Consider the following 26,019-nt stretch of genomic DNA (forward strand, 5'->3'; position numbering starts at 1 on the left):
AGGTCGTATACTGCTCGCTCATTGGATCAGCCGCCTGTCACTCCGTGGAGCGTCGTCTAAGGTTGTCTGGAGTGGAGAAAGTAATGAAGATGGAAGGACCTGATGTTGATGAATTATTGAGGAGATTTATGGAGTAGCGAAGCGATAGCCGTTTACTCGTCTCGTCGGAACGATAGAGGACACCGATACCAGGAAATAGACCGATAGCATGCCCGTAAGTAACGGCAACTTCCCCCAATTTACTTGGTGTTCGCGCCTTAGCCGAGCTAGCTAACTAAGCTAATCTGAGAGCAACCGCGGTGACAGCTCGAAGTCATTCAGCAAGTCGAGGCAGTGAGAGTGTGTGACGGCGGAGGATCACTGTACATTCCTCTGCCTGATACTGGCTAACAGGTTACACTGAACGGCCAAGGCTAAAGTTTAGCTTTGAGCTAACGTCACCAGTGCTCTGAGAGACAGAAGTCCACGTTGTTTAAACACAAGATGCTACCATGTTGTCATTGTGGCAAAAGCGGGCTAGCACCGCTTGGGGACAATAGTTACTAGCTACTTACATTTGCTAGATATTAGGTAATAAAAACAGCCGTCAAGATGGAAAGGTTCCCCAACAGGTTTGGCAAACGAGCTTTTCACTGCACCCATTTTGCTATTGTAGTAGATTAAAGTAACATTCGTGTTAGATACAGACTTTGTACCTGACTTGGTCATATTTATTAACAGCTGCATGTGTGTGTGTGTGTGTGTGTGTGTGTGTGTGTGTGTGTGTGTGTGTGTGTGTGTGTGTGTGTGTGTGTGTGGGGTGTCTGTCAGGACCTTGTTAAAATACTTCCTCCAAATGTGAGTGTGTGAGAGAGAGAAAGAGAGACCTATGTCCTTGGTCCATGATATTATCAAAGTATTGTCATTGGTATTACACCAGTCTAGCAGGGGCACAGAAACTACTGCAGACTGGTGATGATAGATGATTTTACTAATAGAGGTCATGTGATGCATCTTTCCTCTGTACCACCACCCAGCCAGTTCAGGGGTTTCCTGTATGATGGGGTCCAGTGTGAAGCTTTGCCGCAGACCTGCCGGATGAAAAGAGGTCCTTCACTAGTGCACATGCAGACAAAAGTTTAAAAATGTTTTGTTTTTTTACAATCTGTGTCCTTCACAAGGGCTGTGCCTCTGGTGGTGTGCCAGATATTGTTTGAATAATATGCTGTTTGCAGCTTAATTCATTGGGGGGGTGGTGTGTGTGTCTTTGCATCTTTGCCGTTGTCATTCGGGAGAGGTTTGTCCTTTTTAGCAATAGACAGGTTGTTTGAGTGGCGTCATTAGGATGAATGTGTGTGCGTGGTAAAGTATGCGCAGGCTTGTTTTAATGTGTGGCATCCACGGCTGCTAGTGTACGAGGCCTCTTAATGCTTTTTGACAGTGAAGCCCAGCAGGTCATGAAGCAAAGGAGATCGTACGGGTTTTGTTGTCATCCGGCATCACAGCTAGAGTCAGCCATGCCTGCAGTTTCATGAAACATCCTGGTCATTTGAGCAATGAAAACTGTCGCAATCGTTTCCATCTAGTTCTGTACCAAATTCAAGTACAATATCCGTCAATTGAAAGCTGATTTTTACAGGAAAAGTATATATTTGTAGGCACAGATACCAGTAGATGTGGCCTACTTTTAACTCCATGATAAATGTAGAAAATCAAGCTAATTATCTGAACCAAAAGTGGTACTTAAATGTGAAATTCCTAGGCTGAGCATTAATAGATTACGAGAGACTTATCCAATTGTTGCAAGAAATGCTGAGACAAATGGAATTAAAGAGAGCATTGAAATTGAAGAATCAGCGATGTTAATCATCGGTCTCTTCAGGCTCACTTGCCACGAGGAGCTGAAGGGGCGAGATAAGGGACGAAGATGCATCACTGGCTTAGAAGCAACAGAGGAAAGAGCGTGGGCTGCTGTAAGAGGATTCCTCCTCGTCAGATCTCTGTATCTGTCTCCCTCGGTACCGACAAGCCACACACAAACCACAGGCTGTGTTGTCATGTCTACTTAGAGCAGAGGACTGCCGGTAGCTATGTGTGTGCAAAAGATGAGAAAAGAAAACAGGGTTAGGGCAAAAGGAGCACTTCCATTTTTAAGCTATAAGCAACCTGCTTTTGAAGGAGACCAGGGGGGAGAGCAAGGTGGGAGGCGATGATGCAACAGGGTTAACAGCAAGCCAAGATGGTCCAAATACAACATAGCATAAATAAAGATGTGATATGAATTGTGACGTCAAAACAAAATGCTGTAGACCTAGGGGTGGGTTAAATGCGTAGGCTCCAAACAAGTCTGAACACGAGTTCAGGTGGAGCTGTGTTGGAGACACCCCACAACTCCTCCGAATAGTTCACGTGCAGCTTTTGCTTCCTTTTAAGTTTAAAGCAAGTTTGGAGTCACTGGTCCAGCTTGTTTGTTGCCAGCTGACCTAGTTTGTAGATTTCGGGCGGAGTTGTGTTGCTTTAGTTCCTGGTTCTGCGTAACCAGTAGTTTTTGTTGCCCGCACCTTGTACCACAGGAAAAAGCAGCTGGGGCAGCTCTGTCACTCTCAAAACCACCCACTCTGTCTTTCTCTCTGCTTCCTTTCTTCCCTCTGTTCAAGCCTTCAGTCTCATTGGTCCGCTCTCTTCCTGAAAAAAAAAAAAAAAAAAAAGGTTCCAAAGCATAGCCCTATGTGCAATAGGAAATGAGGTAATCAACAGGGAGTGGTGTGCGTGTGTGTGTCCCCCTAACTTATTCTCACTTGGACTGGCTTCAGTTCTCCGCCAGCTTTCTCAGACAGGTATGTTCTAACTTCACTACTGAGCACCGGAAGACTCTGTGTTTTGATATTGGCATATTGTTGGCTGTGGGTTTTGTATGAATTCACATACGCACTACTATGTGTGTGGTGTGTTTGCCTCAGGTGTTTCGTAACTCCGTCAGGACGCGCAGGCACACTTACAGCGAGGATTAAGAATGTAAACTCAAAGGAGACCTGCTTGTGTTGGAGAAAGTCTCTGGAAGGAGGAGTCAGAAATAAGCTCATGTAGACCGCCGTGTGTGCGTGTGTGTGTGTGTGTGTGTCTCGGAGAATTTATTGCGTTGGTGTATATTCGAGCTGTCAACTTTAGCTAGCTCACAGGGTTTGCCAAGCCAGACATTGAGTACACACATTTGCACACACACACTTGTGCAATCTCACTCCTTGGCACATAGTTGGCTGCATTGGTGGAAAAACTCAGTAAGTCACAGCCAGGCAACTAAACACGTTGGTTAAGGTCTGTTTTTAGATCTCTTTGAGGCGTCTTCCCTGATCTCATGTGTATCTCTGAGCCTGTGAGGATACCTGAGGCAGCAACGATTGAAATCTAATGAACTCTCTTCTTTTATTGATCCCACTGCTGCACTCTATTTGAGTTATTAATCCCATGGGTTGTCATACATTGCTTTTATCCCGCATCCCTCTATACATGCATCTCTACCTCCTATTCATTTTGCCATTGATCTCTACTCTCTTCACCCCCCCTTCACTGCCTCTCTCTCCATCTTCTTGTTCATCACTTAATTGGTTTGGGTTTGTTACTCAGCCACTCGTCCTTAACACCGGTTTATTTCTGCATGCTTGTGCTGATCCAGTGGGGTTGAGCTGCATAGAAGAAGCTCACCCCCCGCTGCATCATTTGTCGGGTGCTCTCCTTGGCTTATCTTGATTTCTGTCATGATGTTTGAGTCCATAATGACGGAAGACAAACATCAGCCTAATAACATAATTACGCTCTATGGTGTTCTCTCAGAGCAATTAGTTTGCTATTTTCCCCCAACAGTTGCTTACGCCTGTCTGCATTATGTCTACAGACCGTAGATATCTTAAAGACGCAGCATGTTGTGCTGTTTTGTCCAGCTGTACATCTTGTGATGTGAATGTTTCCGATTTTGTTTCCACCCCTCTGCTGCTGCTTTAGTGTCGCTGCAGTTTCTTCTTCTACCTGCTGCTGAGGTAAAAGGTAAATATATCACATAGGTAGGCGGCATGGCAGGCAGCCCTCTGGTTTTAGTCTTCAGGTATCTTTTTCTGGATACAGATGATGCAGATGTCATACCCCAGATGCCAGCGTGGACAGGGTTGACTGGCTAATAGCGACTCTGTAGGAGGAACACCTGCCCTTACAAGACTGACTCACCCACACTCTAATCACAGCCTTTTATTTTGTTATTCAGTGAGCCTGCCATTAAAATGCTGGCTTTAGATATCACTGCCGTCCTTGTAGTCATCACCAGCGTGAAAGAACGGAACAGACCGCTACAAAGAAGTAATTTCTCTAAATGGAGGCCATTCTGCTTTTATAATCCTTCCCCATTTCATGAGTCACTGCCCCCCCCCCCCCCCCCCCCCCCCCCCCCCTGTCATTTCTGTCATTGGTACAGTGCATAAATAGACACCTGGCTGCCATGGACCAGAATAATACAAAATACAGCCTGTGGATGTGTGAAAGGGAAATGGCCGTGTTGGAGGGAGAGAAGCAGGGACGGATAATGACAGAGATGAAAATCTTTCTCTATTTCTAATTACACACACATTCATCATGAAGCATGTTAGAAGGTTTTTCGATAATTACGGTCATTGAAAATCAGGCCTATAATCTTCTGAATCTTTTCTCTGGTTTGAATTCACCTCCAGAATATGTTTGTTTTCTTTCGTGTGTGTGTGTCTGTGCGTGTGCGTGCTCGATACATCACGTGTTGAAAGTGGAAGAGTTTTAAGAGGTTTGATTATGCCTCCTTCAGCTCAAATCTGAGCATGTATCTGCGTGACAAGTGTGCACATAGAAGGACTTCTTCAGAAGTCAGACTCTGTTACCAGACATACCAAACATGGACTTTGTTTCTGCATTCAGCAGCCAGTGTGGCTTTGTGCTTCCAGAGCACAGACACGACGGAACCCGCAGTGACAAACAGATAATCCATCAGAGATGCAAAGAGGCCATAGGAGCAGAAGGCACGTGTCTTATAGTGACGGTCAGAGTTGGTTAAGGACATTTATTTTGATTATCAATCAGTCTCTCTCTCTTTTTCAAAAAGCCTTGATTCGTGTTTTGATCTTTTGAAAAGTCATAGTGAAAAATGGACAAACCAAATTCCCCAGAGCCAACGATATTCAGTAAACAAGAGAACATCAGGAAATGGTTACATTTGAGAAGCTTGAACCAGTCCATATTTGGCTTCTATTTTGCCACGCAAGCAGCTCTAGAGATGGCAACATTGGTGAGTCCACCACTTTGATCTGTACCGACGAGTCATCCAAACTATATTGCTCTGTCATCATCATCATCATCATCATCATCCCCACTTTGTAGTAGATATTTAGAAATCTTGTAAGGATTCATTCATTTAGTAAATGTCATCTAAAGCTCTTTCTGTCTGTCTCCGTTTTAAAGACCTTTTCCACTAGCATCTAAACTCTGCTTCGTCTCATCAGTGTTTCCACAATGAAGCCAGCCAGGCTTCTCTGTGTGGGTGACTTTTCTATTTGAGTTTGAGAATAGGTTGGGTACTCGCTACAGAGATGTGCGTGTGTGTGTGTGTGTGTCTGGAGAGGAATGAGAGGGAAGCGAGAGGGGAGGAGACACTCATGCTTCTTTAGGGTATTGAGTTGATGCCTGCAGCATGTAGAGTCACTCTTCACCACTGCCATGGCATTGTTTGCTGTTCGTAATAGAATATTTTTATCAGGCGGCCAAACAATGGAAGGCTGGCAAAGGTATGCGCGCTTGCAAATGCACTATAAATTTGCTTTGTGTCAATAATTATGCAGCGTGTGTTTAAATGGTGTTTCTTTTCTCCTCATGCAGGTAGAGGTGACTGTACTGCAGATGAGGGAACATGTTGGCTATGGACCAAGGAGTGGTGGAGGACTGGCTGTCAGAATATAAGGTACTGCTTTACTGAGTGTGTATGTGTGTGTGTGTGTGTGTACAAATAGCAACAGCAAGCACATAACCGTGATTGGTGTGCAGCTCATTCTCTGCTGCTGCTTTATTATTGGCAACGTGTCTTCCAACACGCATAAACAAATGCACTGTGAAGTGTGCTCAGAAAATTGCGTGCTCCTCCTCCAACATGAGCACCGACGAGTACGTGACTGCTCCCAAAGTGGAGACTCACTGAGGTGAGCTGAAGGGGACTTCCTGTGTGAACGCATGAGGACCCACCTGTCATCATACTGACCTCTGAGTGGAACCAGATTGATAAGACGGACAGTGATAATGTCTACAGAAGCTGTCTGTCTCTGCAGGCTTTAGACGCTGTCAAAGTATTGTGCAAATATCAAACATAATGTGTTACAATGTTGCTTATACGTCACTCTTATTGAGACCGATTCTGTCTCCTTCACCTGTAGCCATAATAATGGGCAGGTTTTAGGTTATTCAGTACTCACTTCTCATCTTGTCATGCTGTGTTTTTATTTTTAGAATATTGGCAAGTCAGTTAGCGTATTAAACTTGAGGTGTGTGTGTGTGTGTGTGTGTGTGTGTGTGTGTGTGTGTGTGTGTGTGTGTGTGTGTGTGTGTGTGTGTGTGTGTGTGTGTGTGTGTGTGTGTGTGTGTGTGTGTGTGTGTGTGTGTGTGTGTGTGTGTGTGTGTGTGTGTGTGTGTGTGTGTGTGTGTGTGTGTTTTCGTTTTCAGACCCTCCCTGACAGTGCTGTGTCCACCTATGCTGCCTCACTAAAAGACAAAGGTGTTCTGGTCCCTGCACTCTACAAGGTCATCCGAGAGAACTACAGCGATGTACGGACACACACTTTCATATTTTTATTATCTATTGTAAAATCCTGACTCCACACCGAGCATTTTGTCATGTTTCAAGTGCCACCATTAACCTTTTTAACTATTGTATTTTTACACACCCTTGGATTATATGTCTGGGTGAAACCATGTGCCCATGTTTTTTGGCTCTCTGTCCTCTCCTAGTTCCTGGAGCCAGTGTGTCACCAGTTGTTTGAGTTTTACCGAAGCGGTGAGCCGCAGCTGCAGCGTTTCACACTCCAGTTCCTGCCAGAGCTCCTGTGGAGCCTCCTGTCCGTCAGCGCAGCCAGAGACCCTCACACGTCCGGCTGCATCGAGGCCCTGCTGCTGGGCATTTACAACCTGGTAGGGGAGAGGATGAGGCCGGTGGTTTGTGTGGGTTAGGGTGACTTATGCCACAGCTGTTTACTTATTGCCAGTAAGGAGGAGCTGTTCTTGTAAATACCAGTGAAATGTTTCCAGTGTGATAAGTGCAAGGTAAGGAAGAAAAAGTCCTCGATCGTAAGCAATGGGAGTAATCATGCAGTTCCAGAAGCAGGGGACACTCTGCGATTACTTTCTGCACTTCCTGCCTTGTTAGACAGCTATGCATGGAGAGTGACAGGAACTATGGGTAAGAAATAGAGGAATTGAAACAGTGACTTTGCTAATACACAATATGGAATGAATGCCCCTTAAGCTTCCCACAGAGATGTCAGCACTAATAATTATTAAAGTGTGTTGAGTCCTATTTTTTTTTCATCCATTTTGGCTCTCGATGCTCCAGCCATCAGCTAAGTGCAGTGTCCTCTAACTTCCTCTCTGAATAGCAGAATAGGTCAGCTGTCACTCAACTCACTGGCTGGCTCCTATTAGTCTATTTGACATTAACATGCACACGGGGGGCTGCAAAACCCCGGGGTCAGTGCGAGTGTGCTCACACAATATATATACACACAAATAAGCGAACACACACACACACTAGCAGACTGATTTGGGAAAGAGAGACCCTGAGGTCCACATATAACAGACGAGTGTGCTTGAAGAGATTAGCACACACTCTTTTGAGGTTTAGGGCACACAGGAAAAAAAAAAAACAGAAACATTTTCTCACTGTCTTCCTGTCTTTCTCTTTCACAGGAAATAGTTGATAAAGATGGACAAAGTAAAATATTATCTTTTACCGTCCCTTCCCTCTCCAAACCGTCAGTGTACCATGAGGTGAGAGACACACACATGCACTCGGCTCTTTTATTTTGCTTTTGCAGAAATGTTCAGTTTTAAAACTTCCTCTTCTTCTCCAGCCCTCAGCTATCGGCTCCATTGCCCTCACGGAAGGGGCTCTAGCCAATCACGGGCTGAGCAGGGTGGTGTACAGCGGGCCACACCTCCAGAGAGAGACGTTCACGGCACAGAACAGGTAAGAAGAGGCTCGACTTGTTTACAAGTCTGCTGGATGGGTGTTGACGTGTCAGCAGGGTGGGTTGTGCACGTTTTTTAAAATGGCTTACCCGGTAGCAAGCTGCCGGTCTGCCTGCTTTAGAATTGGCAGCAAGCAGACAACCCAAAAGAGAAACACAAATGAAGGAGGAAGGACAATCTGACAGAGAAGCCAGCGGAATTCAGAATTCAATCATGCACTTTATTAATAGTTTAGCTTTTGAAATCATGCTAAAATCCCATTTCTACCACCATTAAAAACGAGGAATTCGTGGAATAAAACGGATGAAATCTCTGCTTCTGCTAGAAGTGGAGCACTGCTTCTGTAATCCTTCAATCTCTCTGATGATGGAATGTCTCTCTACAGTATAGATGGAAGCGAAACTGTGTCGGTGATTTTCAGACCTGATATGTTTCAAATGTTGTCATGTTGTAAGGTAGACGGGCTATTTTAAGGGTATGTTTGTGTTGTTGAGATTTGACGTGCTGACCTTCCTGCTGCTGTGCTACAACGCTGCTCTCAGCTACATGACCGCCACCTCCCTCCAGTCCGTCTGCCAGCTCAGCTCCAGGTAAAGAACACACACACACACTTTGTCATGAGGACTGTATAAGTACACGCACACCAATTTCATACTGTAGAATGATGATCATTTCTTGATTGTGAATGTTTTTGAGGAGGCTACTTAAATATGGCTAAACATGTGCAGACACACACACACTCACACACACACTATTCTACAAGCACTGGCTTATCAGATGCTCTTATAGACTTTGCCGTTGAGAGCCAAGATATTCGGCAAAGAGCTGCGATGTACAAACATATCCCAGATCAGGGATTTTGGTAATCTGCCAACTGTAGCTGAGCATTGCTCTAATAAACACAGAGCTGAAGAGAAGTCATCAGCTTTGATTTCCCCATGAGCGTTTGCTGTGTGTCAGCTGTGTGCAGCATATAGCAGCTCCTATGGCTTCAAGTGCGCCGGTGTTAGCTCAGTTTTAGCTGCATCCTGTGTGTGCGTGTGTGTGTGCATGTGCTTATTTTCAGCAGTTATTCACTTATTGTGGAGTTAATTATCGGCTCACCGCAGGAAGTAAATTGCCTTAATAGAGCTGCAGCCGAGTGGCTCAGTGGAGCGGTTCTCTCGATTGAATCTTCCCTGTTTCACTGACACAAGCTCCTCTATTGTGTTTTCATTTTGCCGTCCTCCAGGGTGTGCATATGCGGCTACCCGCGGCAGCAGATTCGTCGCTACAAAGGCATTAGCACGCGGCTGACGGTCACGTCCGAGTTCCTGGTTCAGCTCATCACAGGGATACACTACGCCTTGTGAGTGTACACGCGTGCCTGCGCACACTGATCAGCTTCATCTTTTCATGTCTTACATAAACAGTGCTTTTCTTAAAGTCTGCTCCATGTGACTTTATCTCTGACCCGATTTGATTTGTGCCAATAGTGTTGTAACGTACGTTTTTTTTTTTTTAAAAGAGGTTGGACTGTGACAATCATTGAGCATGCTCACTTTGCATCTTGTGTAGGAACCAGTTTACGCCACTGTGTTGCATTTCCCAAATGTAGTCACCAAAACACATTGTGTGTATCCTTGAGGTCTCACAAACGATGTCCTTACTCATGAAACATTTGCAAGAAAGAAAAAAAAAAGAAAAGTATTTTAATAAGATATGCATGCAAGTGCATAACTTCTTGTTACCACCACCTGTTGACCAGTGGAATGGTGAGACACCATTTGTAGGACTGTGTCTCACCTGCAGGCATGTCCATGTGCACAAGATGAACAAAACAGGGGACCCACTCATGGAAAAACGATCCATAGCGCTACTAGAGGTCTATCGCTCCACAGGGAACCTTAAATCTGTGTGTATTGTGTGTGTTGTCATCTATTGTCTTTGTGTATAGGTGTAATGGGGAGGTTGAACTGGGATCCAAAGCACTGGATGACGTTCTGTATCGGGCCCAGCTGGAGTTGTTCCCTGAAGCTTTGTTGGTGGGTGCAATCAAATCAATTTTTCTACATGCACAGCTCCCTTTTTGGACCGTGTGTGTGTGTGAGTGAGAGCATGTGATTTAGATGCACATGCTCGCCTGTGGTTTGATTCATGTACAGCACACTATGCTGCATTGTGTTGCTCTCTCTCTCTCTCTCTCTCTCCCTGTGTGTCAGAGACTGCATTCAGAATGTAATCCCACTAGATTATTTACATGCTTTTCACTCTGCTCCGTTAAGCCATAATCTTCGAGGCCCAGGGAGTAGAGGATTGAACCTAAGCCCACAGTATTACTACACAAGTTAAGGTGTGCTTCTCCGCAACAATCAAAACACACAACCTTTGGATTTACATGAATAAGAATGCGGACGGGGTTTGAAAAGATGTTTTTTTTTTTTTTTTTTTATAAATAAAGAAACATCTTTTTGGACACACGCCCGTGTGTATACATGTTAAGATATCTGTGTTGTGTGTTCATTGGAGTGTTTACATGCTGCAGTGGAGCACACCTGCGGTCTCGCCATAGCTGGTTGTGTTGCAGCCTCACACACAAAAGACATGTGTTGTGATTATGACGCCCTCCATCTCCATATTACGTACTCGACTGTTACATGAGCATTAGTGCCACTGGAGAATATCCAGCAACAGCAGAGATCATTATAGACAGACTTGTGAAATAGTATTATATTGAGCGAAACACAAAGCCTTTTCTGTTTTTCTTATATCACTAGTCTGTCACTCGGTCGGTTTGTGCTAAACTGTTAGGTTTATGCCTAAATCTGGTAGAAATTGGATTATTGATCTTGAGAGCAAAACATGTCTTGGTGATTATAAGAAATACTGTTATTGTGTATCGGGTCAGTGCCTTTTTGTTTTTTCTAAAAACCTTTTCATTTCAATTAGCAGTTCTGTAAAGTTAAGATTGAAATACAAACTGTTTTGTTGCAGTAGTTAGTGCATCATGTTTAAAATCTAACCAATAAGATCTTTGAAAAAATATAATCGGTAATTACAAAAAAATATTTTAAAAAGCAGATAAATGTCTTTTCACATATTTTACATTTACACTAGTAGAACTTGCACCTGGATCTTAGTATGGACATAATATAGAGTGTACATTTAATGTGGTTATATTGCATACAGATACAATACTAAGCACGTGCATTGAGTTTGTTTGCAGTGATTTTAGAAACAATGAGCCACATGAAAACTGTACAGCATCATTTCATTGTTGCCTCTACACGTAGAGAAGACTATCATATCAACACAACTCTGTCATCCTCGTAGCACAACAGGAGACCAAGTCACAGGATTAGTAATGTTTGCTTCTCCGCGTCCTCAGGTCGGTAACGCCATCAAGTCGTCGCTGCACAGCGCCGCACTGAAGAGCAACAACAAGGAGGGTGCACGGAGTATCCAGGTGGAGATCACACCCACCTCCTCCAGGATCTCCCGAAATGCTGTCACCTCCCTCTCTATCAGGGGACACCGCTGGAAGAGACACGGTGAGACTAGAAGGCTAATTGAGTCGTAGGGAGAGAGAAGAGCTCTCACACACACTTTTCACATTTTGTAATCGCATTTTTACGGGTTTGACTGGAGGACAAATCCACACCGAAGGAGAGAGCACGATGTTAAGATCTCTTTATTATTCACTCGCTCTACCATTTCATGTCCTTCAGTCACTGTGTACATCAGTGTTGTCCTCATCACACCCTTCCTCCGCTTCATAACGCAGCTAGTGCTATCTGCCTCCTTTTGAGCATCTCCTCATTCAGAACCGTGTCTTTCTGTCAGAGAGAGCAGATAGTGTATTCAATACTATGATACAGATCAGCTGCAGCGTGTACATGAATATGTTGCAAAGAAAAGTAATGGTATTTAGATGGACGTAGAACAAATGAGCAGCGCTCTCTTAAGTCTAAACCACAGATTACAGATAAGACGGGTAAATTACAGCCTTCAGCTCGTTTAATGAGCGGGTTTCATCTGCAGCTCAACATCCCTTCTTCATGTTATGGATCCTGCTCTTTGGTGCTCGTATCCCAGCTGCTCATTTATGCGGAAAGCTTTTGTTATAAGCAGACAATGGAGGAAAAGTACTATTAAATATTAATTCATATGTAGAGGGGTGAGTGAGGCTCTGTATGACATTTGATTCCATTTCATTACTGTGTTCACATTCATCTCCATATTGCATGTACTTTTGACCATGTTATGTTCTGATCACTATGATTTTTGTCTTTTTATTTTTTCTGCCATTACATTGATTACCTCTGTTTGTCTTGTGTCACTGTGGTCGTGTGTGTCTGTGCACACGGCTGGCTTTTTGTTTTCCATGTGTGTGCATGGTACGTGTCTTTCTGTTCATCTGTGTGTTTGTCTGTGTGTGTGTGTGTGTGTGTGTGTGTGTGTGTGTTGTATTGTCCTGCTACCCTCCCATGCTCCGCCCCCCCCTCACCACCACCAGAGTCCCAGGAGGTGAGTGTAGACAGTGATGCTGCTGTTGGGGGCGTGGCCATCCCCGAGATCAGTGTGACAGGTGTGAGCGGCGAGCGAATGGCAAACGGAGACTCCCTGCGGCCGCGCCCCGACGGCCGCGCCCAGCCCGACGGCGACCCGCTGGGCGCCGCCTCCGAGGTCAGCGTGGATCTCCGCGGTCAGGAGGTCAGGAGGCAGAAGTCTGTGAGGCGAATGGTGGAGAATGAGGGTTCTGGGTTGGCCTCCACAGGGAGGAGCCAGTACTAAGGTCCCGCCCCTCCTTCCCACTGCCCCACTCCCGGGGTGACCTAGGTAACCGTGTGTGTGGGGGCGTGGTCTCAAAAGCTGCATGATGACTTCCCCTTTTTTTACCTTTTTTTTGCGCTGGGCTCCACCGTCCTCTCGTTGCCTAATTGCACTATTCCTCTCATCTGTCAATCCAACGTCACTCATTCATTTACTCTCTCCTTTGTGGCTGAAGCTTCCTCACGAAGAATAAATTCTAATTATTATTGTGGATCTAACTGAATAACAGATCAATAACCCAATGAAATGCACCTGGCTGAAGATAATGTGACGTTTTTATGTTGAGCAAAATGAAGTGGAGCCTTTAGCATTTAGCAGGATCTATTGGCAGAAATGGAATATACTAATAATAATTGTTTTCTTTAGTGTATAACCACAAAAACTTAACTTGGTGTGAGCTGTTCATATCTACGTAGTTCTCCTACATTGTGGCACTCGGGGGGTTTCAGTTGGTTGCAATCTGCTACCGCAGCACTAAATCCAACCTAATCACACTGCACCTTTTTTTTAAATAGTTTGATGAACATTTGTCAATAGATATGACTCACATACCTCGCTTAATAAATGTCACTCTAAAAAGCTCGAGGTCAGGTCACTGATAACACATGACCGTGAACAATATTGCCCAGATATGATCCGTTAGCTGTGCCCGTATCAGGAGATTGTATGTTTACAATGGGTTTTACTGACAAAGATCAGTAAGCTGGGGTGTCTCTTATAGCACACCTCGGTACGCCTCGACACATTACTCCTGGGTTGCACCTGGAACAGACTTCCTTCTCAGTGGTAGCTAGGAGCTGAGGAGAGATATGCAGGTCTTGAGTTATTTGAAGCCAAAGCTGCTAAAAACGTTAAAATCGTGACTTGAATCTGACTCCCGAACAGTTTAAAACCGGCTAAATCTGACTTTAACGGGACCTGCCTATCTGTCTGATTACCAGCTGTTTACAGATGTTCTGTGACAGTGATAGCGTCAGATCAAAAGTGTGTATTTGTGAATATACGTTTGGCCCACTCACACAGGTCTGCCTTAAAGAAAGCAGGACAGATAGAGTTAGTGATAACGCATGCAAACAGGGTTTACGTATTCGTGCCTTCCTCTGCACTCCCTGTGTGGACTTTCCTAAGCTTGTGCTTCTCTCTTTGGGACAAAACATGCACTCCTCAATAAACCTCCCGCTCACTAACCTGTGCTCTGGGCTCAAATACTGCACTTGCATTGTCTCATGTCAGGTGGCAAGATGTCCCTGTTAGCCACGGTGTGAATGCGCCACCTGCTGGACAGTGAAAGAGCTCGTCTGTCATGCAGCCCTACATATTTTGCCCCACATGCAAAACATCTAATACATTGCCTATTGTTTTTAAACCTTGTTAATCCTAAAAATTTGATGGGCTGAATAACAGACGAGGTGGTTATGTTTTCATCCGCATGCTCCTGTTTTTCATTTCGGTGCTTGTTTTGTTTCTTGTCTCACAGACGCAGTGGATCTGGGTTCCCCGGATGAGCTGATGGATATTTCGGAGGTGGATGAAGGGGTGTGGCCAGGCGGGATGGGGCCGGACATGACCCCACCCACCATCACAATTAGCAACAGTGTCACAACATTGAACCTGGGGGCCAAAGCCATGAAGAAGTGTCGGCTCGGCGGGCGCACCAACAAGGACAAGGAGGCGGGCCCTCTGACGATGGGCCGCGCCGCCAGTGAGAGCGCGGAGCTCTCCGTCAAGCGACTGACGCTCACTTCCAGCCAATCGGTGCCCAAGGCCGGTGCTCTCACCAGCCTGACACGCACCGCCAGCGCCGTCTTCTCGCGGTCCTTCGAGCAGGTGGTCAGCAACAACGCCCCTCCCACCAGCAACCACACCGCCTCTGAAGTCGGCCGCTACTCGTGCAGCCTGCAGGAGGACGGACTGGGGTACTTGAGTCCGGCGGCAAACCACAAGCAGCAGCGTTCTCCGAGCATCAGCGTGCACCTCGGCTCTGATCTTTGAAACCCCCGTGTGAACCTCCTGACTCCCTGAACCCTCGCCTCTGATCCTGTGACCCTGTACCTGTGACCTGGAACTCCAAGCCATGCCAATCGCAGCGGACCAGAAACACATGAACGAACGCACTCCTGCTGGTTCTCTCCTCGCTCCATTTTAACGTCTGATTCTCTCGTGCTGTGAAGCCGGTCTGCTCCTCTCCCCCCAGCAGACTCTCCTCTGGGCCTGATGGAGGCCGGATGTCACTTCCAGCTTCACTGACTTCTAGTAGTGCACTGCTGCTGTGAAGTCGTGCCAGGGGGGGGGGGGGGGCGGGCGGGGAAACTGCACTCCGTCACAGAGCAGCTTGTCTGTAAATGGGTGCACTTGAAACTTATTACTAAAAAAAAAAAACTGTGTGGAAAAGTATTTTAATCGGCATTTGTTGCCCTGCATGGCTTTTCCATACATCCATCCTGACCGTGCCCAGGTGTGTCAGAGGGCAGATGTTGAGTGTGTGTGTGTGTAAGCATGCTTGCGTGTGTGGACTGGATGTATGTACAGATGTTTTTAAGAATTAAAAGCTGCTGATTGATACAATGAACAAGGTGTGATTCTCCAAGTTGAAACAAATGTTTCAACAACTACAAAGAATTGATCCCTTCCCATAGCAATACAAATCTCTCCTTCTCAGTGTTTCTTCATTCACACTTCTTCGTCTGTCAACAGTTAAAGTTGTGTTGTTTTTCTTTTGTTGTTTTTTTATATATATAAAGAGAATCTGCATTGTTCCTCAACAGAAAAATTACCATTTAATAATCAACCAGTATGTTAAGAATTAATTTTGTTTACAATCACACCGTATTGTCATTGTGATGGAGAAGCAATATTTGTGTTCTTCCTGCTCGCTCCTTTAGCACCTTTCGGAAAAAATAAAACTCCAACTTCTGAGAAATGATCAAGCTGATTTTGATTTTGGGGGACGATGGGTGTGAATGGTTTAAGTATTGAATTTTGCACTTGAAAGAGCAAAAAAAGTTGTGTTTCAACTTTGGTATTTTCTTATGATGAACAAGAGAGGTCTGACTCTCAACTGTGGTATTTTCCTGTGAGACAGATGTGATGTGTTGCTCCCTACGTATATAACCACACAGACATGAAGTCCACCCACTTCTACAGAGGTGAAAGAATCCGATACCCCTGACTAAAGATGTAAAAAGTCGACCAAAACTGTACCTGAACCTATTCCTGTGTTCTGCAGTGGGAAGGTGTGTGTGGGGGCAACAAGGCATCTTTCCTCTTTTCTGATCCACCCACCACTCCAGCTGTTTGTAGTCCTTTGGTGATGTGTTTCCTGTGTCCCTCCTCGTTGCCCACATCATTATCATCACGTCACAAGACACGGTGATATCCTTTTGTACCAAAAAAAGGAATTAAACTCTACCCATCTGCTACATTTGGTTTCCTAAATCAAGCTGCCTCACCCTCAAGCAAAAGTGTGTTCTGTTGTTGGTGTACTTGAGCTGTCGAGTGTCCATAGCTTGGTGGGACAATAACAATCATCGTGTTTCTGTATGTGAGTTTACAGAATGTGAATGGGTAAGCTCCTGTTGTACATCATACTGTTGTACTGAAGTTGGTTTATATTGGCCTTTCTATGTCTGAAGATAACTCATTGCTACAACTTCTCGGAATAAAGTGTTTCTATATTTCACTTGTGTGCTCCGTTATTTTTCTAACAGCTGGAAAGCATCATCAAGCGTGACTATATTTTAAATTCAGAATCCACTTCAAAGCATAAAATTCCACAACTTAACTTTGATCTTTTTGTGTAGGCCATGTAAGTATATTAATTATTTATGCAACCAGACAGCTGTTAAACACTACCGCTTGAGGAAGGTGGTGTTTAATAGTACACTTAAAATGTTGTTGGATTTCAAAATCAGGGCATAATATGGGGGAAAAGTTGCACTGTAATTAAAGATATTGAAAAGTCCCAATCAGTAATTGTTTTGCACTTTTATAAATTAATTAATTAGCAAACATTTGACGTTTTTCGATTAAAAAAAAAACAGATCTTTGTTTACTTAGCTGTTTAAATGTGTGACGTTTCAACATGAAACCTTGCCAACTGCGTGTTGTTTGCACTGAGCTGATTATTTTCATAGGCAACACATTGACACTTTATTTCTCGCATTATTTGAAGTAGATGCGGTTATCAGCACATATTTTGGGCCACTTTGGCTCAACAATTAAGTAAAACTGTTTAGTTTCATGTCTGTCCACACGATGGCGGCCTACGACAAAACGGACAGTTAACAGCCCGGCACCCCCTACGTCACTTCCGCCTTCTTGTCCTTGGTGGGTACAGCACCGTCGCCGTTCAGGATAAACAACATGGCTAAACTGAGCAATGAAACCAAGCAGCGGCTGCAGCAGCTGTTCCAGTGCGGCCAGTTTGTCATCCGATGGGGGTTCATACCAACCGTGCTGTACCTCGGTCAGTATCCGAACTGGAGCAGGTGGAGTACGGCGAGCGAGAGGAGGCATGCCTCTCTAACGTTAGCACGTTAGCAGGCTAGCCCTCAACTGAAAGTTAAATTGCCACGCTGGAGGAGTAGTATTGCTTCAATACATTATACATGTACATTTATGCATAATATGTGTGTAGAAGTGAGAGTCGTGATTATGTGAGTGTACTGGTTCATCGGCGCAGGGAATCCACACGGATATGATGAAACTGCCCACGAGCTCCTCGTGAAAGCAAGCTGTAGCGCTTTAACATGTGATTATTAAGATATTAGACTTTCAGAAAGATTACTAGCACGTGAGAGTGAGAGCTATTTATAATTGTCTTCTCTATGATGTACAAGGACTGTGCAAGTTCCCATCTAGTTTGGATCAAGTCCATGGACTCCCAAGAGGAACAGCTTTAAAACAAGACATAAATGAGGACATGTATATTGGTGTCATATGTCAAATACCTGGTTTTGGTTTTTTTTGGAGTAGAGATAAGGAAGTTATGACGTTTGCATGTGTGACCTCACATCCGGTGGAGTTGCCCTTTGTGGGCGAATCTTCTCTGATTTTAGGTTGTTGGAAATACCAACCCTGACGCCATACTTTCTCTTTTTTTAACATGCGTTTCTCTCTTGCAACTCATTTACTTCCTACGCGCAGAATTTCCTTCATTTGAACATGTCATTTGTTGCTCTCGTGTGTTTCCACCATCTGAAGAACGCTGCATATTCCAGGCAATCGTGATCTCATAGTGTTGAAACATTAAGTTGGATCATTACTTATCGAAATTAAAAGTCTGTTAGTGCGTTAAATAATAAAGCCTAGCTTTGATGGTTTCATCTCTGATTATAGGAGTTGGAGGTTTAAATGAACCCCTTTTGATTTGGTCCGACTCATCTGGACAATGAGAATTCTCCTTTTCTTTCCTGACGTTTTATAGACTTCATAATGAATTGATAAATCTCATATTTTTCTCAAGAATCGGTTGCATCATTGCTCCGATCATGACCCTTGAATGAAACTAGAGTAACATTTTCCTTTCCGTGGGTGTGGGAGGCTGCGAGTCAGACGTGCGTCTTACTACTTCACAGAAATGTAATCACAAGGGCCCTTTCACCCTGTTCCACAATATTGAGATATTCAAGACCTCGTGGTTGTCAGAGCTCTCTGATGCAATAACGCCGTTAATCAAACTGGGCTCTCCTGCAGACATGAATTTAAATTTGCGGACAAACTAAATGACTCAGTGAAACACTTAACTGGGGATACGCCTAACTGTTGGGAGAGATTTCTGATGTAGCACTTTTATTAAGTGGAACTAGATTCTGTTTTTGCTGTGTCACACATTTCAGGGCACTTCTTCTGAAAATGTAAACCCGTATGCTTTAATTCTTCTTCATGGTTTTAATTTAAAGGTTTCAAACGGGGAGCAGATCCAGGAATGCCTGAGCCCACAGTCTTGAGGTAAGTACAGTTAGTTGGCAGATCTATGCTTGATGCTAGAAGGAGTTTTGTCAGGTTTTGCAGTGCGTCTCTTTAATTCTTTGAGGCTTGTATCTTTGAATATCCCTCCCTATTGAAGGAATCGCACAGTTGGCTTGTAATAAACAAAGACCTGCTAATTTCCCTCTTTTTACTGGAACACATTCCTAATAATTTTGGCTGTGAGGGTTTGTGCATTGGTGCCGTCACGGTCCGGTGCACGTAGCTCCCAGTCATCTACAACAACAACAACGTAGAAAAAGACGTGTGTAAGTCTACGGCAGTGTGTCGGCGTTGCTCCACCATTGTAGGGGATGTAAAAAGAACTGTAAATCCTGTTTTATTTATCGAGGAGTTAGCTGTTTTTAGCTGTAGTAAGTGTGCTAAATAAGGTGAATGTAATGCGGTGAACTGTTGAATTTCTGGAGTCTAGTTGAACCTTTTCTTCTTCTTTTCTGTAGTTTGCTATGGGGCTAAAGGACGTCTCCACAGCCGGCCCACTCGCGTCATCGAGACCATGTGACCCACCTGTCATTGGAACTCCAGGACATTATTTTTTCACTTCCGTCTCCATAAACCATGCTGTCCAATATCAGAGAGGTGATGAATACACGTCGTGTGTGTGGCCGTACTGTTTACGGCCACACATGCAGCTGTATTGAGCGTCTGCTGCATGGACGGAAGATATTTGGATCAACAAGCTGGAATCAAGACTTCAATCTTGAAGATATGAGCCGTTGACTGGATTGTCTGTCGGTGTTGTGTTGGGAATGTGTGACAGCGATGTTTGGATATAACATTCATTCCATGTTTTCCTCTTTTTATTTGTAATTTAAGATTTCTGAGAATAAATCCACAAAGAAATGAGTCATGTCGATGCATAACCTTTCAACCAAAACATTGTCTTGATTGTGAAAATTGGTAGAAAAAAACCCAGAATATGATTAGTTGTATGTTTTATAATCAAAATGATTACTCATCGATCACTGCAGATTATAGGTTTTAGTTTTTATGTTTTTACAGTTTGACAGCGTATTTCCCAGCCTCGTACAAACGCACTTGTCCTGCATGAGACAACAGATTAAATGAAGTGTTTGTGCAAAAACAAAGTTTTGCAATGACGAAACGTGTCTTAATGTATATTTTTTTTATTTCTGAATGAGTACAAAATATTCCTTCCAGTCATTATTGGTCATGTGCTCATCACACCGTAATTCATTTAACAGCAAATTCAGTTTAACAATCTAGATAAATAATTAACGGTACTCTAAGTATAAAATGATTGTTGCAGTAATTATTGCTTCTCGAAAGATGCTATTCTAAACAGTAATGCAGCCCTAACAATGCTGCTCAAGTAACATCTTTGCAGCGTAGAAATTAATCGACACAAAAATATAAATCTAGTGCAAATTGCATTTTTAGTGCAAGAACCCCACCATGGATTTTCCTATGATTAATAAATAACACTTTTCACCAAATATAAATAGGTTAAATAAGTTGCGCAATAGTGGCCAATTCAAGCCCTGAGGCCTCTCAGATTTACACAATCATAGATTGACAATAAACGTACACTTAGTGCACTGTCATCATTCCTCCCACTTAAAAACAAAAATACTTCAGTGTGAGAACAGCAGCAGTTTTAACACTTTCATAACCGTTCAGTCTCATCTTTAAACTTTTGGTTATAGAAAGTGATGGGTGCCAAAAGCCTGTCGGCCACACTTCCCCTGGTCTTCTCCTTTTTAGTAATAGCTCTTTTGCTATCGACGAGGAAGTGGTGGAGTTGGCGCAGGATGCTGTGGGCGGTCATCTTCCTGTGGAAAGTGTCGGGGTTGTCGACCTCCCTCAGCAGCTGTGCCTCCTGGCTGCTGTTCAGTGCTGTGACCTGTTCGGAGTTCCTCATCTGTGGGGCAGAAGTGACCGTTGGGTAACATGAACAAGCAGCGTTGATGCAATCCAATTCATTACTAGGTCATTAACATCAAGACGTGATTAAAGCTGTAAATAGACATTTACGCAAACAAAATCAAAAGGGGAACAAACGCCCTTTTTAATAAATGAGCTGTAACCAGCGATGGAACGTAACTTTGTACATTTACTCAATTACTGAACTTAAGTTTTGAGGTAATTGAGTAATTCCATTTTGTATTATTTCCACTTAACTACATTCACTTGCTATAGTTACTTAGCAGAATACACACAATTCTTAAGTTATGCAATACAAAGCAATGCAAATGTCTAAATGGTATACAAAGTAGGTCAAATATACTGTGGCTCCACCATGACCTGCGTGTGTCACTGACAGGAGGCATTCTGCTCAATAAAGGCTACTTTTTGCTGATGCGCTTTTATTTGAGTACAATTTTGAATGCAAGACTTTTACTTGAAATGGAGTGTTGCTATACTTTTCCTTGAGCAAAGGATCTAAATGATTCTTCCACCACTGGCTGTCACAAAGATGAGCAAGTGAGCCAAATAAAAAGTCCATTACATGAATCAAGACAGCGGCAGGGCTGACACAAAGGCCACCACAGTGCATTAACGCCGCCACAAATTCAAATGAACAGCGTTTAAGACGAGTATGCATCTCAGACCCACCTTCTCTTTGCACAGGTTGACCAGGTGGCCGCTGTAGTATTTGGCCACTGAGCAGATCGAGCTGCTGGGGTACTCCTTCTCCACGTGCTTGAGAAGAACTGTGTAAATAAGCAGGCCTTGGGCCAATCTGTGGAGACAAGCCTCCTGGAGAGAGGAAGAAAATCACAGTCAGCGCTCAACTTAACCCGATTCACCCAAGTTTCTTGTGTCAGTGTAACAGCAGGACAAGGGAGGAGCCACGCTACCTTGCTGAAGTTGGAGTGAGGGCAGCCTGCTGGAAGTGAGGAGACTCTGTAGTTCTCCAGAAAATGATATTTCAACTCATTTTGGAATTCATCTTCAAACTGTGGGGGAGGGGGATGATAAAGAATAAATGATGGAGGTCAGTTGTGCAGTTTACTTTATATGTGCTCAGACAGTGAGACAACAGTCAGCCCACTCTTCACTCTAAAAATGACTCAGTACAACTTGATAAGGACGTCATCGTGTAAGAAACTGCAAACAAAACACCACAGTTCAGTGAAACCCCCGGACGATAAACCGCTTACCTCCTTCTTGTGGCGCCTGGTCGCTCCGAGGAGCGCGTGCCAGACCGGTGAGACGCTCAGTTGGTCCGAGGACACCACCTCCTCCTCACCTGAGGGCTCACCTGCCGGGGTGTCGGTGGGCGTGTCTTCAACCGGAGCTCCGGAAGCGTGCAGCAGCAGAGCGGCCAGCATCACCGCGGAGAGCAGCAGGCCTGTGCGGAGAGAGAGAGAGAGAGAGAGAGAGAAAAGCGAACGAATGAACGAATGAATGAAAAGAGGAAGAAACGCAGGAAACGTGCGCACCACAGCCCGCCAATCGCTTACTGAGTTGAGAGGACATGTTGAGCTGCAGGGAGGCACTTGTTGAGTTTCCACTGATGATGCTGAGGGCCAGAAGAGGTTGCCTTGTCTTTGCCAAGGGCTGTCATTTTATATTCGTCGGACAGGAGGGATTTCCCAATGCCTCCCCATGCACGAAATCAATGGTTTGCGTCAAGCATCCGGTCGATTGTGGTTTTATGTAGATGCCGAATGTTCATCATCAATGATGACCAGCGGGAGCAGGAATTCAGTGTACAAGCTGCTTTAACTCTGTTGTTTGCTCGTTATAATTCTGTATTATTATTATAAGGATAAACTGCTCCTGGCAAGTCATTATTTCAACAATAAAGCACGTTTCAAACACACACATAGTCGATATAATTCTGGGGGGAAAACTCCAATGATATTTTCAGCCAAATAATTTGATGGGAAAATCCACCTAAAACCATATTTGCATAGCAGGATAGATGAAATAAAAACCCGGTGACTGCGGAAGTCAAATTTTCGGTGGATTTTTATTTCCAATCACACGCGAAGGGATTAGCTTCATGTCCAGTGAACTTTCTTCCCCAAAATGTAGCAACAATGTAAGATATTCTTCCTGTGGGATGACCAGCTGAAATGATCAATATCTCCCATACCGTGCCATCAAATAGTTATTATTATGATTCTGGTAATGTATGGAATATGTCCACAATTATATATTTACACAAGTTTAATAGGTGCACATGTTTCTTCTTATGAAATCAGTGATTTTCTTGTTGTTTCTTCACAGTGATGCTGTGACGTTCCTTTTCCAATATTAGTCAAGACACGATAGACTTTCCATTACGTTTGATGAGGTAGAGCTTAAAAAAAGACATCCTGATCACACAGCCTGTAAGATCTATGGATTTGAATATGACAACGATGATTAAATTATCAGAAATATGATAAAATATGGAAATTTACCCAAGTTAGTGCTCACTTAAAAACAATGACTGAACTTGCCACAAAAGAAATGTTTAAAAAAAAACGAATTTTATTATTAGTAATTTTCTTCACTGTAAAAAAAGAAAAAGCTGAGAAAACCCCAAAATCTACGATAAATACAAATATATTTTATTCAAATTTTTCCTTGAGTTCTTCTGACTTAAAATATATTATCACACACTTACCTTTCCCATGGGGACACCCAAGTGTACCGTTACACGCTGTGTTTCAAAAGACATTTGATAATACTAGCTCATATTTTTACTTTTAACCATGCACTTCAGTGCCTTCAATTATAAAATGACTTATTTTCCCCTTCAAGTTGGTGGTGGGTACTCATGTTATTATTATAATAAAGCAAACGCTTTCTAATTATTCAGTTTCAATCTATCTGGAAAACACCATCTGAGGTGATTGTAAAATGATATTTGTTTCATAATTGGCATTCTAGAATTGGTGCTTTGTGCTTTTTTTTGTCAGACAGATCATGTCATATCTTTCACAAAGTAAATGTTGGGACAGCAGGCAGGGCACAATACTAATACTAAGCCCATTGACGTCCTCCTCATGATGTTTTGACAGATTCCTCTCTAAAGTCCCTCTATCAAACAAGATCTTTCCAAAACTGGATTTTTTTAAAGCCACACCAACAGTAATTGGTCAATTTGTCCAACACTTTGGTTATGACAATACCGACAAAACCGATCCTCAGCTGTACTTCATGTTTACCTCTAATTATAGATAAATAAAAATAAATACTGGCTTGCTAAAACCCTAAACTAAGATGGTGAACATGGGAGACATATCTACCTGACATTGTCATGTTAGCATTGTCATTGTCAGCATGTTAGCAGGCTGACATTAGCATTTAGCTCACAGAGCCGCTAATGTGGTTGTAGACTATACTCTTGTTTTCATCTTCTCTCGATATATATATATAACCAAAGTGCTTAAGTATATTTTTTGCTGCTGTAGCGAACAAATTTCCCCTTGCGGGATAAATAAAGTATATCTATCTATCTCTATCTCATATTGTTTGACCCAGTGCAGGATGGAAATGTTAGTCCAACATGCAGAAACTGTTTGGTTTCTGTCTGAAAAATCTTGACTACAATAAGAGAAGTCTGTATGACTACAGTACACACAGTAGCAGCTGTCTGGCCCTCCTCACACACACACACACACACACACACACACACACACACACACACAAACAGTTCATACCAGATATTGTTTTGAGGTGGTTTTGATAAGATTTAATACGTGGGCTATCACTGTACCATCTTCCACCAGGCACTGACTACTTCCTGTGTTTTCTCGACTTCCTCCCTTTCCTGGAATGCTCTCCTTCTTGGAAAATCAATGTAAATCCTAAAAAAAAATGAATTCCTGTTAAAAATCCCTTTTACTTTCACTATCATGGGGTCAATTGTTGTAATGTATAAATGACTCAGACTAGGAATAGCTCACAATGGTTTGGATTCCTGTACATGTTTATGCATTTGATGATGTCTTTCTTATGAAGTTGTTCTATGATAATACACCTGGAAATGAGTTTAGTGCTTTACGTGTATGGTTTGCCAATTACTCACACACATTGTTTTCTTGTAATCACTTGAAAGAGAATAAAAAGGAAGAGGTGCGCACTAAAGACGTCATCTCACCAACCAGCTCCATGTGTCTCATTTACTTTTTTCTTAAACAATCACAGAAAAGTCACCTTCTTCCATTAACTTTAAAGTTATGTTTTTACAACTTTGTTTCTTTCGTCACATTCTCCTTTCAAATACTATAATTACTTGCTAACTACCTTGCGTCCTTCCAATTCGCATTGCAACACGTGTAATCATTAGTGCTTTACTCCACAGCCTCTGTGCAATGCTTTGCAATCAGAATATTGAATTTGCTATAATTTCCCCTGCTACTATTTTTGATATGTAACTTCCCCTCTGTCTATTTGTAAGAGTGGGTTTGTGTCCACTTTTGATCAAGGAGTGTTCTGGTACTTTCAGTGGGCAATTTGAGACGTTAGAATAGCTTGGTGGTTGCAATGTCTGAGGTTATTGGGAAGTGCCAAACCTGACGATCTCCGTCCTGTAGAGCTCAAGTCACACTTTCAGTTTGCTTTGAGGACTTTCAAAGTTTTGATTAATACAGCCATTCCATTTCTGAACCTTTACTGCATTGAGGTGCATTCATGAATTCAATTTATTCGTGATTATTGTGCTCAGTCGTTGTTTGGGAAGAAAGTGTGGTGAGCTGCAAGCAACAGCTCAAGACTCTCATTTCTGCTTTTTTGTTTGTGAAGTTTATTTATTGTCTATCACAGAAGTCCACATATGCAAACTCTATCAACCACAGACAAACCTGTCTCTTCTATTAAAAATGAACTTGATACATCCTTAAAATACAACATTTAGTCTTTCGAAAAATGTAATAAACACTGATAAAGCAACTTTGTACTCTATTGTAAATTCTCAGTGCATGGCAAAGGGATTTGTCTCAGATGTGCACATGTGTGTGTGTATCAAGTTTTCACCGTTCTTCTCTACTTTGTTACTTTGCATTTTTAAAGGGGCTTAGCGCTAAGCAGCTTGGAGTA

General features: G+C 43.3%; 4 protein-coding genes across 7 annotated transcripts; 3 read left to right on the forward strand and 1 right to left on the reverse strand.

The window, feature by feature from the left end:
* Positions 1-43: 43 nt before the first annotated feature.
* Positions 44-14,648, forward strand: LOC142964962 (hyccin-like). 4 transcript variants are annotated; one of them, XM_076105601.1, is made up of 13 exons: positions 44-214; positions 1,017-1,087; positions 5,866-5,947; positions 6,700-6,801; positions 6,985-7,164; positions 7,939-8,019; positions 8,103-8,218; positions 8,715-8,810; positions 9,452-9,568; positions 10,157-10,244; positions 11,588-11,750; positions 12,716-13,038; positions 14,510-14,648. In XM_076105601.1, the coding sequence occupies exons 3-12, from the start codon at positions 5,897-5,899 to the stop codon at positions 12,991-12,993; spliced, it is 1,272 nt and encodes a 423-aa protein (XP_075961716.1). In that variant the 5' UTR covers positions 44-214; positions 1,017-1,087; positions 5,866-5,896; the 3' UTR covers positions 12,994-13,038; positions 14,510-14,648. The 4 variants fall into 4 exon arrangements, with proteins under 4 accessions (XP_075961716.1, XP_075961714.1, XP_075961715.1 ...); XM_076105599.1 differs by lacking the exon at positions 1,017-1,087; XM_076105600.1 differs by lacking the exons at positions 44-214; positions 1,017-1,087 and adding an exon at positions 1,196-2,816.
* Positions 14,298-16,711, forward strand: LOC142965227 (hyccin-like). The gene is made up of 2 exons (XM_076106030.1): positions 14,298-14,316; positions 14,510-16,711. Exons 1-2 carry the CDS (start codon positions 14,298-14,300, stop codon positions 15,022-15,024), a joined length of 534 nt encoding a protein of 177 aa, XP_075962145.1. The 3' UTR covers positions 15,025-16,711.
* Positions 16,712-17,332: 621 nt separating this feature from the next.
* tomm7 (translocase of outer mitochondrial membrane 7 homolog (yeast)) lies at positions 17,333-19,866 on the forward strand. Its single transcript, XM_076106139.1, has 3 exons — positions 17,333-17,497; positions 18,933-18,981; positions 19,461-19,866. Exons 1-3 carry the CDS (start codon positions 17,395-17,397, stop codon positions 19,474-19,476), a joined length of 168 nt encoding a protein of 55 aa, XP_075962254.1. The 5' UTR covers positions 17,333-17,394; the 3' UTR covers positions 19,477-19,866.
* Positions 19,867-20,642: 776 nt separating this feature from the next.
* LOC142965282 (interleukin-6-like) lies at positions 20,643-22,328 on the reverse strand. Its single transcript, XM_076106140.1, has 4 exons — positions 22,146-22,328; positions 21,843-21,941; positions 21,598-21,741; positions 20,643-20,902 (listed from the first exon to the last, which is right to left on the reverse strand). The coding sequence occupies exons 1-4, from the start codon at positions 22,314-22,316 to the stop codon at positions 20,648-20,650; spliced, it is 669 nt and encodes a 222-aa protein (XP_075962255.1). The 5' UTR covers positions 22,317-22,328; the 3' UTR covers positions 20,643-20,647.
* Positions 22,329-26,019: the final 3,691 nt, after the last annotated feature.

This window comes from Anarhichas minor, unplaced genomic scaffold (genome assembly GCF_050575085.1).
Source record: "Anarhichas minor isolate MPS153535 unplaced genomic scaffold, ASM5057508v1 ptg000033l, whole genome shotgun sequence".
NCBI classification, from domain to species: domain Eukaryota; kingdom Metazoa; phylum Chordata; class Actinopteri; order Perciformes; family Anarhichadidae; genus Anarhichas; species Anarhichas minor.

Coding starts and splice junctions, on each gene's coding strand:
- LOC142964962 (XM_076105601.1), top strand. CDS start 5,897: ATGTTGGCTATGGACCAAGGAGTGGTGGAGGACTGGCTGTCAGAATAT. Junction 8,219..8,714: donor ACGTTCACGGCACAGAACAG/GTAAGAAGAGGC, acceptor TGTGTTGTTGAG/ATTTGACGTGCTGACCTTCC. Junction 10,245..11,587: donor TGTTCCCTGAAGCTTTGTTG/GTGGGTGCAATC, acceptor CCGCGTCCTCAG/GTCGGTAACGCCATCAAGTC.
- tomm7 (XM_076106139.1), top strand. CDS start 17,395: ATGGCTAAACTGAGCAATGAAACCAAGCAGCGGCTGCAGCAGCTGTTC. Junction 17,498..18,932: donor ACCAACCGTGCTGTACCTCG/GTCAGTATCCGA, acceptor TTTAATTTAAAG/GTTTCAAACGGGGAGCAGAT.
- LOC142965282 (XM_076106140.1), bottom strand. CDS start 22,316: ATGCTGGCCGCTCTGCTGCTGCACGCTTCCGGAGCTCCGGTTGAAGAC. Junction 21,942..22,145: donor CCAGGCGCCACAAGAAGGAG/GTAAGCGGTTTA, acceptor CCTCCCCCACAG/TTTGAAGATGAATTCCAAAA. Junction 21,742..21,842: donor CTCACTCCAACTTCAGCAAG/GTAGCGTGGCTC, acceptor TCCTCTCTCCAG/GAGGCTTGTCTCCACAGATT.